Genomic DNA, 14,053 nt, shown 5'->3' on the forward strand with positions numbered 1-14,053 from the left:
TTAACCATGCTGCTCAATGCGGCTCTAAAACATGCGCTTCGAGAGACCTCTTAAACATCAAAAAATATTATCCCATTTTAGAGCTCACGCGTTCAACATATAGGATAAGATTAGAATTTTTCAAGCCCCAAACACACAGGAACATGAAACAACTAAGCGTCGCAAAAAATGCTCTCCAACAGGCGGTATGGTGTTCATTAGAAATTTTCATGTCTACAAAAGGGAAGGTACCTGACACGGATTAGAACCATCCACCCTCAGAATAGCAGTCCTCCATCTTACCAACTGCGCTATAACGACTACATACCACCGTTTCTCACAATCGCTTTTATCGAATCAAAAAATATATTTCAGACTGAGAGCATTTGCGATCACACAAAAATCAAAAAGTAAAGCGTGAAAAACTTAGTTGAAAGCTAGAAGTGTTCTAGAATAGCGCAGAATCTCTAAAGCTAAAACTTTGCAGAATAACACGTTTACAGTAGGAAATTCAAACTTTGTTCGGGAGCATTTAAAAAACACTTAGAATCCAGGACAGTAAATCCTCCCTCTGTGCGAGCATACTTTCAATCCCTCGGCCTAGTGGTAACTGAACCTGACTAACAGTCTATTGTAACAGATTCAGTTCTCACCCATCTACATTGAGCCTTTTAGGTCGTTGACCTCTCTGGATATGTTCGCTTAACCATGCTGCTAAATGCGGCTCTTAAACATGCGCTTCGAGAGGCCCCTTAAACATGCAAAAATTTTGTCCCATATTAGAGCTCACGCGTTTAATATATAGGATAGGATTAGCATTTTTCATGCCCCAAACACACAGGAACCTGAAACAACTAAGCGTCGGAAGAAGTGCTCTTCAACAGGCGGCATGGTGTTCATTAGAAATTTTCATGTCTACAAAAGGGAGGGTACTGACACGGATTAGAAACATCGGCCAAAATAGCAGTCCTCCATCTTACCAACTGCGCTATAACGACTACATACCACCATTTCTCACAATCGCTTTTATCGAATCGATAAACATATTTCAGATTGAGAGCATATGGAATCACACAAAAATCAAAAACTAAAGCGTGAAAAACTTAGTTGAAAGCTAGAAGTGTTCTAGAATAGCGCAGAATCTCTAAAGCTAAAACTTTGCAGAATAACACGTTTACAGTAGGAAATTCAAACTTAGTTCGGGAGCATTTAAAAAAACTTAGAATCCAGGACAGTAAATCCTCCCTCTGTGCGAGCATACTTTCAATCCCTCTTAGCCTAGTGGTAACTGAACCTGACTAACAGTCTATTGTAACAGATTCAGTTCTCACCCATCTACATTGAGCCTTTTAGGTCGTTAACCTCTCTGGATATGTTCGCTTAACCATGCTGCTAAATGCGGCTCTTAAACATGCGCTTCGAGAGGCCCCTTAAACATGCAAAAATTTTGTCCCATATTAGAGCTCACGCGTTCAATATATAGGACAGGATTAGCATTTTTCATGCCCCAAACACGCAGGAACCTGAAACAACTAAGCGTCGGAAGAAGTGCTCTTCAACAGGCGGCATGGTGTTCATTAGAAATTTTCATGTCTACAAAAGGGAGGGTACTGACACGGATTAGAACCATCGACCCTCAGAATAGTAGTCTTCCATCTTACCAACTGCGCTATAACGATTACATACCACCGTTTCTCACAATCGCTTTCATCGAATCAATAAACATATTTCAGATTGAGAGCATATGGAATCACACAAAAATCAAAAACTAAAGCGTGAAAAACTTAGTTGAAAGCTAGAAGTGTGTTCTAGAGTAGCGCAGAATCTGTAAAGCTAAAACTTTGCAGAATAACACGTTTACAGTAGGAAATTCAAACTTAGTTCCGGAGCATTTAAAAAACACTTAGAATCCAGGACAGTAAATCCTCCCTCTGTGCGAGCATACTTTCAAGCCCTCTTAGCCTCGTGGTAACTGCACCTGACTAACAGTCTATTGTCCCAGGTTCAGTTCTCAGCAATCTACATTGAGCCCTTTAGGTCGCTGACCTCTCTCGATATGTTCATTTAACCATGCTGCTCAATGCGTCTCTAAAATATGCGCTTCGAGATGCCCCTTAAACATAAAATATTATTCCATTTTAGAGCTTACGCGTTCAATATATAGGATACGATTAGCATTTTTCAAGCCCCAAACACACAGGAACATGAAACAACTAAGCGTCGCAAGAAGTGCTCTCCAACAGGCGGCATGGTGTTCATTAGAAATTTTCATGTCTACAAAAGGGAGGGTACCTGACACGGATTAGAACCATCGACCTCAGAATAGCAGTCCTCCATCTTACCAACTGCGCTATAACGACTACATACCACCGTTTCTCACAATCGCTTTTATCGAATCAAAAAATATATTTCAGACTGAGAGCATTTGCGATCACACAAAAATCAAAAAGTAAAGCGTGAAAAACTTAGTTGAAAGCTAGAATTATTCTAGAATATCGCAGAATCTGTAAAGCTAAAACTTTGAAGAAAACACGTTTACAATAGGAACTTCAAAATTAGTTCGGGAGCATTTCAAAAACACTTCGAACTCAAAACAGTAAATCCTTCCTCTGTGCGAGCATACTTTCAAGCGCTCTTCGCCTCATAGTGACTGCACCTGACTAACAGACTTTTGTCCCAGGTTCGGTTGTCACCCATCTACTTTGAGCCTTTTAGGTCATTGATCTCAATCAAAATGTTCGCCTTACCATGCTTCTCAATATGGCTCTTAAACATGCGCTTCGAGAGGCCCCTTAAACATACAAAAATTTTGTCCCATTTTAGAGCTCACGCGTTCAATATATAGGATACGATTAGCATTTTTCATGCCCCAAACACACATGAACATGAAACAACTAAGCGTCGCAAGACGTGCTCTCCAACAGGCGGCATGGTGTTCATTAGAAATTTTCATGTCTACAAAAGGGAGGGTACCTGACACGGATTAGAACCATCGACCCTCAGAATAGCAGTCTTCCATCTTACCAACTGCGCTATAACGACTACATACCACCGTTTCTCACAATCGCTTTCATCGAATCAATAAACATATTTCAGATTGAGAGCATATGATATCACACAAAAATCAAAAAGTAAAGCGTGAAAAACTTAGTTGAAAGCCGGAAGTGTGCTAGAATAGCGCAGAATCTGTAAAGCTAAAACTTTGCACAAAAACACGTTTACAATAGGAACTTTAAACTTAGTTCGGGAGCATTTAAAAAACACTTAAAACCCAGGACAGTCAATCCTCCCTCTGTGCGAGCATACTTTCGAGCCCTCTTAGCCTAGTGGTAACTGAACCTGACTAACAGTCTATTGTAACAGATTCAGTTCTCACCCATCTACATTGAGCCTTTTAGGTCGTTGACCTCTCTGGATATGTTCGCTTAACCATGCTGCTAAATGCGGCTCTTAAAAATGCGCTTCGAGAGGCCCCTTAAACATGCAAAAATTTTGTCCCATTTTAGAGCTCGCGCGTTTAATATATAGGATAGGATTAGCATTTTTCATGCCCCAAACACACAAGAACATGAAACAACTAAGCGTCGCAAGAAGTGCTCTCCAACAGGCGGCAAGGTGTTCATTAGAAATTTTCATGTCTACAAAAGGGAGGGTACCTGACACGGATTAGAACCATCGACCCTCAGAATAGCAGTCCTCCATCTTACCAACTGCGCTATAACGACTACATACCACCGATTCTCACAATCGCTTTTATCGAATCAATAAACATATTTCAGATTGAGAGCATATGAGATCACACAAAAATCAAAAATTAAAGCGTGAAAAACTTAGTTGAAAGCTAGAAGTGTTCTAGAATAGCGCAGAATCTGTAAAGCTAAAACTCTGCAGAATAACACGTTTACAGTAGGAAGTTCAAACTTAGTTCGGGAGCATTTAAAAAACACTTAGAACCGAACCCTGGACAGGAAATCCTCCCTCTGTGCGAGCATTCTTTCAAGCCCTCTTAGCCTCGTGGTAACTGCACCTGACTAACAGTCTATTGTCCCAGGTTCGGTTCTCACCCATCTACATTGAGCCCTTTAGGTCGCTGACCTGTCTCGATATGTTCATTTAACCACGCTGCTCAATGCGGCTCTAAAATATGCGCTTCGAGATGCCCCTTAAACATAATATTATCCCATTTTAGAGCTCACGCGTTCAATATATAGGATACGATTAGCATTTTTCAAGCCCCAAACACAAAGGAACAGAAACAACTAAGCGTCGCAAGAAGTGCTCTCGAACAACAGGCGGCATGGTGTTCATTACAAATTTTCATGTCTACAAAAGGGAGGGTACCTGACAGGGATTAGAACCATCGACCCTCAGAATAGTAGTCTTCCCTCTTACCAACTGCGCTATAACAATTACATACCACCGTTTCTCAAAATCGCTTTCATCGAATCAATAAACATATTTCAGATTGAGAGCATATGAGATCACACAAAAATCAAAAAGTAAAGCGTGAAAAACTTAGTTGAAAGCTGGAAGTGTGCTAGAATAGCGCAGAATCTGTAAAGCTAAAACTTTGCACAAAAACACGTTTACAGTAGGAAATTCAAACTTTGTTCGGGAGCATTTAAAAAACACTTAAAATCCAGGACAGTAAATCCTCCCTCTGTGCGAGCATACTTTCAAGCCCTCTTAGCCTCGTGGTAACTGCACCTGACTAACAGTCTATTGTCCCAGGTTCGGTTCTCACCCATCTACATTGAGCCCTTTAGGTCGCTGACCTCTCTCGATATGTTCATTTAACCACGCTGCTCAATGCGGCTCTAAAATATGCACTTCGAGATGCCCCTTAAACATAAAAAAATATCCCATTTTAGAGCTCACGCGTTCAATATATAGGATACGATTAGCATTTTTCAAGCCCCAAACACAAAGGAACAGAAACAACTAAGCGTCGCAAGAAGTGCTCTCGAACAACAGGCGGCATGGTGTTCATTACAAATTTTCATGTCTACAAAAGGGAGGGTACCTGACACGGATTAGAACCATCGACCCTCAGAATAGTAGTCTTCCATCTTACCAACTGCGCTATAACGATTACATACCACCGTTTCTCACAATCACTTTCATCGAATCAATAAACATATTTCAGATTGAGAGCATATGAGATCACACAAAAATCAAAAAGTAAAGCGTGAAAAACTTAGTTGAAAGCTGGAAGTGTGCTAGAATAGCGCAGAATCTGTAAAGCTAAAACTTTGCAGAAAAACACGATTACAATAGGAACTTTAAACTTAGTTCGGGAGCATTTAAAAAACACTTAGAACCCTGGACAGGAAATCCTCCCTCTGTGCGAGCATACTTTCGAGCCCTCTTAGCCTAGTGGTAACTGAACCTGACTTTACAGTCTATTGTAACAGATTCAGTTCTCACCCATCTACATTGAGCCTTTTAGGTCGTTGACCTCTCTGGATATGTTCGCTTAACCATGCTGCTAAATGCGGCTCTTAAACATGCGCTTCGAGAGGCCCCTTAAACTTGCGAAAATTTTGTCTCATTTGAGAGCTCCCGCGTTTAATATTTAGGATATACCACTATCTGTATATTAATCGCGTGATCACAAAAGGCGGCATGTTTTAGAGGCATCACTGAGCAGCATGTTTTAACAGCACTACCGAAGAGCACGGTTAAGCGAAGAAGTGTGCTTTACGGTCATTGACCAATTAATTTTTCTAAGAGGTCAATGGCCGAAAAATGTTACAGAACGTCATTGCCCGAAAAGTGTTGTCAAAAGTCATTGAACCACAATTTTGCTAAGAGTCCTTGTCATCTACCAAAAAATGATTTGCGAAAAAGCCTGTTGCCAAAGTTTCAAAAAAAGAGAAAATGATCGGTGTTTCAATAAACAAAAACAAGTGTTGGCAGATTATTTTGTTCAAAAAAGGGTCTGTGACTTCAGAAAACGGTCTGTGCTTTTGATACTGAAAAGGTAAATGATCAAAATAATTTAAATACAATAAATTATTGCATACAAAACATGATAGGTAAATAGTTTTCCTTCTTTAATTTTTTCGAGAACAATTTTGTTGGTGGTATTAGCCAGCCTTTTAACTCACTCTGTGTTTGTTGACGTCTCAAAAGCATTCACAAAGGCTTGCCAACGGTTCCTTTTTATCAGCACATTCCTCATCTTGAGCACATCTATCGTGATCTCATTTGCTCTTTCATCCTTTTTATGAGAACCGGAATTCATTGTCTCACACTGGATCATTTTTCTCTTCTCTTTTGAACTGTTGTATCTCTCTTTCTCATCAGTGTCTTTCTCTATCTTCCTTTTTCCATTGTTCGATCTTCTATGTTTCTGCTCTTCATGTGTTTTCTATAACTGTGAGCTTTTTTGCTTTTGCTTTTTGCTTTCTGCGCTTGCTCACTATCTCGCTGTTCTTGTGCTTTCTCTCTCTCTTATGATTTCGGCTGCTTTCTTTTTTGCTGTCCCGTTATCCTTCATTCTTCGCTTCCAATTTTTCTTGCGTTCTTTCTCTCGCACACATTCCTTTTTCCTCCTTTCTCTTATTCTTTTCTCGGTTGTTCACTAACTTCTTTTCTTTTTTGTTCTCTATTTTTGATTCAATTTTTTGTTTATTTACGGTGGGTTTCTGATGTTCTTATGGCTTTTGTTGCATTGTATTCTTTCTGTTCTTTCCTCTCTTATCAATTGCGATTTTTTTCTTTTTTCCGTTAATTCCCTTTCGCTTTTCGGTCCGTTGGCTTTCTCCCAGACTCTTGTTTTCTTTCTCTGCTTTCAACCTTCTTTTGTTCTCTGTCTTTTGGGGTTTCTCTCGCTTTGTTAAGTCTATTTTCTCTCCCACTGATTATATTTATCGCTATCGATTTTTCTCTCTCCCTCTTTTGTACCTTTTTTTAAATCTGTTTTGATTTTTTAATGCTCTGTGAGAACGTCTATTACTCTTAACTCCAATGAAATCTTTCTTTGACATATTTGTACTTGACAACAGTTATCACGAATAATTCTTAAATGAGAATATCAATTGTTAAAGTTTCAAGCTACGATGCATTTAGATAGCCTTTACGGACCTGCCAGTTAAGATTTAAAGTAAAAAATCACACCAATTTTGGCGCACTTTTCATTTGACTTTTAGTATCAAATTGCCGCCAATTGAGTTCATCCGCTTGAAATTGTGATTGAGAGAGAGAGAGAGAGAGAGTTTTAGATCACGAGAAACGCAAAAAGTAAAGGGCGTAAAAGTCACTTGAAAAGTCAAAATTGTCAAGCAAAAATTTTGCATAAAAAACATAGCCGGTAGAATATCGGAAACTACTCGAATCGTCGTGCATTATAAACTCTAACCTAACCTTACCGCAATCAGAACATCAAAATAGACAAGATAAAAGAAACAAAAGTAGCCCAACAAACCACTTTAAAGTATTTTAAAATGCCGACAATTTATTAGGTGCGGGGAGAGCTAGGTGGGGCGGGTGGGTAGATATATTGGGGCGGTGGGTAGTGCTGGGGTAGGTAGGTGTGTGTGTGAGGGGGGGGGGGGTTGTGTGGTGTAGTTTAGATAATTAGCGGTGACTTATATAAGAACAAAAAATCTAAACATAGCCAGCAGATTGCCGGAATAGCTGCGAAAGAATAGACCTGCGTGCCATATAATAGAGATAGAAACAGATACAGATCTAAATTGAAAAAAAATCGACGCCGCTCAAAAAACTAGGTAAAAAACATTCAGCGATAAATTATTAACGCTTGTTAAAATTCATTCCACAGAAGCCTCTAATTCGGGACCTTTACTGCACATATGAGTTCTTTTGACCTTAAACAAATTAAAAATTAAACTTAAGTTTTAAAGTGCAAAAGTCATTTTATTGAGTGAGGTAAGTCACGTATGATCAAAATGTAATCACGCAAATAACCTAAAAACTTTCGCTAAAGCGAGTGAGAAATGAGGTCACGCGCGCAAATGCCGTTAGTGAGTGGAAGAAGTCATTCAGAAAAATTGACTTTTTCAGCTTTGCTGTGTGAGCAAATGTAAAACGAAAAAAGAGCGTCCGACGACGAAACAAAAAAAAACCAAGAGCACCGCAATATAGCTTCAAAAAGCTTACAGCTTCGCAGCTATAAAAATTACCTCTTCACCTTGAACATTACCAGCAGTTCCTGATTACTATACGTTACAAACGAAGCCACTGTTAATGTCCAATGTTCGAAAACAGAAGTCAACAATCAAAAACGGAGGTAAATGCTCGAACAGAAAGTCAAAATTCAAGTCAAGAGCAAACTTGCTGTCGAGTCGAATCGTCGTGCATTATAATCTCTAACCTAACCTTACCGAAATCGGAACATCGAAATAGACAAGCGAAAAAAAACAAAAGTAGCCCAACAAACCACATTAAACTGTTTTAAAAATGCCGAATATTTTTGAGGTGGCGGGGGAGCTAGGTGGGGTGGGTGGGTAGATAGGTTGGGGAGGTGGGTAGTGCTGGGGTAGTTGGGTGATGGGAGGGGGTAGTTTGGGGGGTAGGGGTAGGTGGGGGGAAGGTAAGTTGAGGCGGGGGAGTAGGTAGGCGGTGGTGGGGGGGGATAAGTTGGGGGCCGGGGCGGGGGGTAGGTAGGCGGGGGGGGGGGTAGATAGGTGGTGGGGGTAGGTAGGTAGGTGGGTAGATAGGTTAGGGAAATGGGTAGTGCTGGGGTACTTGGGGGGGGGGGGGGGGGTAGCTAGGTGAAGGGAGGGGTAGGTGGAATGTTCGAAAACAGAAGTCAACAATCAAAAACAAAGGTAAATGCTCGAACAGAAAGAAGTCAAAATTCAAGTCGTGAACAAACTTGCTTTCTGCTAAAAAAAAATCTGTAGAATCTCAATACTTCTCTTCGAGTCGTAAAAATCTGTAGAATATCAATACTCCTCTTCGAGTCCTAAAAACCTGTAGAATCTCAATACTCCTCTTCGAGTCGTAAAAAGACAGGCACGTTTACAATAATTGCTATGAACTACGTTGAAGAGCAGTTAATAACTAATTGGTAACAGGATGACATCTTATCTTATATAGGGAGCAATACAGACGTTTTCGTATTAACTGACCTCGAACTTTCCGAATTTATCAGTGATGTTCTCTGGCGGAGGCAGTCGCTGGTTGGTATTTCCAGGAGGCCTCAGAGTGGCACTGTTTACACCAGATGATGAGGCAACTGCTGTGGTTGCAGAGTCCAACAGTCCGTCATCGGAAGTTATCATGGAACGAGGAGTCGACCGACCACCCTCAGATCTCGTGGCAACCTGGAAAGAGAAACAGACCGGAAGTGAAATTAAGAACACGTAGGAATGAGACGAAGGCAAAGCTTTATGCTCTCGTTAAGGTATAAAAACTAAGTTTTGGGACTATGAAGGTTAAAGAGGAGTTCGAAACAGAACCGACCCTCAAATCTTAAGAGAAACTGAACAAACGAAGAAGTCTATATACCTTTCTACGCACTGTAAACAGCGGAGCCTAAAAAAATCAACTGAAATCTACATTTACTAAACGACTGTCGTAGAACACATGAACAAATGGAATACTAGCACCTTTTTCGGAAAATAGGGCTAAATCTTTAAAATCCACGTGCATCATGACCATGTAACTGGTTTGGCCCCATAAAAATGCCTGGTCATTAAACCGAAAAGTAACTTGTATGCAAAGACAGAAAAAGATGTGCGCCTTTTATGACAACGCGATATAATCGATTTTCCAACGATATTTTTTGTTCAAATGCATGCCATAGAGCGTATCTCACTTGCTCGTTGAGAAGTAGGTCTGAGAGTGCATCTGTGTCCTGGTCGAAATCCAAGGAACACGCCGATCTCACTGAGGCAGCCTCCGAGGTAAAGTCCAGCATCGCATCTTAACGGGGAACTCATAAGTCTGATTCATTTGAATACACAAATTAACAGTTGCAGGATAAGAAAATTTCTTTGCTGCCAAGAGACTTGTTTCAAATATTCATCTTTTGCAAACAGATATTAAACATAGCCGGCAGATTGCTGGAATAGCTGGGAAAGAAAAGGCTTGCGTGCCGTATAAAACAGAAAAAGATACAGATATAAGTTGAAAAAGTTATCAACGCCAGACAAAAAATATCGAAAAAACATTCAGTGATAAATTCAAAAAGCTTGTTAAATATCCTTGTTCAGAAGCCTTATCATTAGGGACCTTTATTACACATATGAGTTCCTCTGATATTAACCTAATCCAAACTAAGCTTAATATTTAAAATACAGAAGTCATTTTTATTGAGAGAGGTAAGTCACGCATGATCAAAATCTAATCAAGCAAATGAGCTAAAAATGTTGGCTAAAAAAGTGAAATGGCATCACGCGCGCAAATGCCGTTAGTGAGAGGAAGAAGTAATTCAGAAAATTTGACTTCAGCTTTGCTGTGAACAAAACTAAATCGAAAAAGAGCTTCAGACGACGAAACGAAAGAGCGTCAGACGACGAAACAAAAAGAAATTTTCATTGACTAAATAAAAAACTAGACCTAGAATGGACTATAACTTGATTGGGAAACATTTAGAAAACATCCTATCAAAAAACTAGGAAAAACAGTAAATCAAAGCGAAAATGCCATGATGCGCATGTGAAAAAACCTCTAGTGAAAAAGCGAATATTTGTTCATAACCCATTTTCTCACTCTTAAAAATCAGAATGAAAAAATTTCACGCCGCAAAACCACTCACTTTTCCGCTCCGCTTCCCGTTTTGGCGTGACTAAAAGGATCGCTTCAATTTGACTTCAAAAATCATGAAACAGTATGAACAGAATTATTCCTTAAAAAGAAAAGGCAACGCCCCAATACAATTCATTCAATGAACTGTAAAAAAACAAAGAGCACCGCAATATAGCTCCACTAATCCTACAGCTATAAAAATAATGATGGAATTTTTCATTCTGTCGAGAAGTAATAAAATACTGAAGCTTAATCTTTTTGAAGCTTAAAAAGCTGTTGCTGCTCCCTTGATACATAAATTTAAAATTTCAACCTTACAAAAATCAACAATAAGACTGATGCTGTATAATTTATAGATTAACAAAATCTATTCTATCGTCAAATTATCAAAATATAGCCGGCGGATTGCCGGAATAGCTACGAAAGAAAAGACTTGCCTGTTGTATTATAGAGATAAGAACAGATAGATCTAAATTGGAAAAAAAATCGACTCCGCTCAAAAAGCTTGGTAGAAAACATTCAGCGGTAGATTAAAAAAGCTTGTTAAAGTTCATTCCACAGAAGCCTCTTATTAGGGACCTTCACTGCATAAGTGAGTTCCTTTGACCTTAAATTAAACCAAATTATTTTAATAGTGCAAAAGTCATTCTATTGAGTGAGGTAAGACACTTATGATCAAAATCTAATCACGTAAATAATCTTGAAACCTTTCCTGGAGAGAGAGAGAGAGAGAAATGACGACACGCGCGCAAACACTGTTAGTGAGAAGAAGTCACCAGGAAAATTTGACTTTTTAATCTTTGCTGTGCGAGCAAATGTAAAATGAAAAAGATCGTCAGACAACAAAACAAAAAAAACATAGGCGGAAGAATTCCGGAAGCGACTGGAAGCGTCAGAACTCCAAAAAAATCGTTATTTCAGATATAGCCTTTACCGTTCGTATTAAACCATTGAATAATTACCTCCACAGGCTGATCTAAAAGATGAAATTGATACCACTGTCAGCAAGAGAAACAAAATGCAAAAAAAACATTATTTAAAACGTTTGGTAACGTTAAAAATGTCCAAAATGATACAGATGGTCAATATACTAATAGTCTCGAAACGCTGCCAGCGCTATCGATTGCCATCGAATAATTCACAATTCTAGTCTAAAAAAGATCGGGAAAGCATAAGGCAGATAAATCTTAGAAGCGAAAATAAATTTCTCAAAAGAAAAGGTAATCATATTTAAAACCAAAACCACTAAAATTAGTTATCTAAATACTGCGATTAAAACAAAGAAAAGATATAATTCTTTTTGGATATATGAAAGACAAATTAATTTCATTCAATTTCAAAAATCAGATTAACCATAGAAGAGATATAGGCAACAGAACAATTTTCAAAGGCAAAAAATCGTTTAAAAACAAAAACAACGCCCAAAGAAAAATGCAGAAATTAATGATCAGCCAAAATAATGGAATAGGTTTTTCAGCAAACTCTCACGACTGCCTTATGTTAAACCAAATCAATTGCAAACCAAAGACATGACAAAATCAAGAAAAAGCTGAAATCATTAAATTTTGTAACGATTGAAAAAAGCAATATAACGAATTCAAAAGAAGGTACCATGAAAATGGTAAAAATTTACAAAAAAGAATGTGAAAAATATGGACAAAAAGTAAGGAAAACCAAAACAAAGACGTTCTTGATTTTTAAAGTTAAAATCCAAATTAAAAATTGAAGAAAACCTTGGAGGAGGTCCCTAGGACGCTGCTGCCGAAAAAAAAACAAAAAGATTCAAAAAATTGAAATTGCAATTTTTTTTTAAATGATATTACAATATTGAAAACATTCCATTACATCTACCATCTATAAGCTATGCAGTAACCTATAATCGAACCCTAGAGGAGGTTATGCGGCTCTTGAGGCTGGACAAACCTAAGGAATGATAAGAAATTTCAAAAAACTTGAAAAAAAATTGCAAGTTGCATAAAAACTGCTAAAATGAAAATGCTAACTGAAAATTTAAAACTAATCCATGGCCAAATACATTTTCTGGAAACCTTTTATCAGACCCTAACGGACATTTTCTGTGAAGCTGAAAATCCTAAATAATGACAACGAACGTCAAAAAAATGAAACACAAATTGCAAGTTTTGTAAAAAAAAATGCTAAAAATCGTGGTGTTTAAATCTTGAAAAACCTTTCATTATATTTAGAAACCCTAGGAAAATCTTCGGCTCTTGATAATGGAAAAACCTAAAAACCGACAAGCATTTTCAAAAAACGTGGAAAAGAAGTTTCAGAAAAAAATGCTGAAAATTGTCATATTAAAAAATTGATAGCTATTCAATGGTAAATAAAGTTTTTTCAGCAAATTATCATCAAAACCTTAAGGACGCTTTCTAGTCCCTGCGTCTGGAAAGATGTTAATGTTGAAAAATAGATGTAAAAAAATGAAAATATTTGCACGTTTTGTCAGAAAAAATGCTAAAATTCGTGATGTCAAAATGTTGGAACCATTCCACTACCGCTACAAACTATGCAGTAACCTATTATAAAACCCAAAGGAGGTTCCTTTACACATATGGCCGGAAAAAAACGCCGTTGATTCCCATAACTATAGTGGAATTGAAAGAAAAGAAAATATCAACAAATATTGATTTTTGTATAAAAACATTTTTAAGTGCGATTTATTTTGATGTCATTTCGTAATTGAACATCAGTGAGAGGCTACAGGGTCTGGTATCAATACCAATAAGCATTATAGATAGTAACTAAAACTTATGAGATTAAAGTTCAAGTATCGGGCATCTAAAATGGGCTTTATGGGTTTATCCCGTTTCTATTTCAGACTTTGATTTTTTAAACTGACTCTCTTCATTTTGAATTGTTTTGCTTAGCAGCTGCTGTTTAAAAGCACTTTGAGCAGAATGACAGAAGAGTGAAACTAACGTAGAGAAGTCAAAAAGATTTCACGCAATGTCGAAAACGCGGCAAACTGGGTAAAGCGAAAAAAAGTTCGACGAAGTAAAAAAAATAGGGGCGCTATAATAGCCGGCTGAGATGATAGCGGCTATTAAAAAATGACGAAAATTTCCAAAAAGCTTGAAAAAAATGACCAATTGTCAAAAAGCTGAAAAAATTTTTATAATTAGTATAAAATTGCGCGTTTTTAGCGATAGGTTGTTCGTCATTAGCCACGGGGGGGGGGGGGGGGGAGGGAGTGCACCGGGGGCTCGTGGGGAGGGAGGGGGTGAGCAACAGTGGGTGGGGGGGGGGCAACAGCGTGGTGGGGGCAACAGTGGGGGTGTCTTCAACCTCTAAGAACCACCCTTCACACCAAAAGTATAAGTCTCCAAAACATAGC

The 14,053-nt window shown here is 38.4% G+C and overlaps 1 protein-coding gene across 1 annotated transcript in view; it reads right to left on the reverse strand.

Annotated features, from left to right (window-relative positions):
• The window catches only part of LOC142345736 (uncharacterized), a 160,978-nt gene that overhangs the window by 89,775 nt on the left and 57,150 nt on the right, over nucleotides 1-14,053 (reverse strand). Inside the window, exons 8-9 of the mRNA XM_075398032.1 lie at nucleotides 9,767-9,873; nucleotides 9,078-9,272 (exon numbers count right to left, since the gene is read on the reverse strand). Coding sequence (XP_075254147.1) covers nucleotides 9,078-9,272; nucleotides 9,767-9,873 — 302 coding nt within the window. The remainder of the gene's footprint in view (nucleotides 1-9,077; nucleotides 9,273-9,766; nucleotides 9,874-14,053) is intronic.

The sequence above is a fragment of the Convolutriloba macropyga genome, chromosome 9, assembly GCF_964194025.1.
Source record: "Convolutriloba macropyga chromosome 9, txConMacr16.3, whole genome shotgun sequence".
NCBI lineage: Eukaryota > Metazoa > Xenacoelomorpha > Acoela > Convolutidae > Convolutriloba > Convolutriloba macropyga.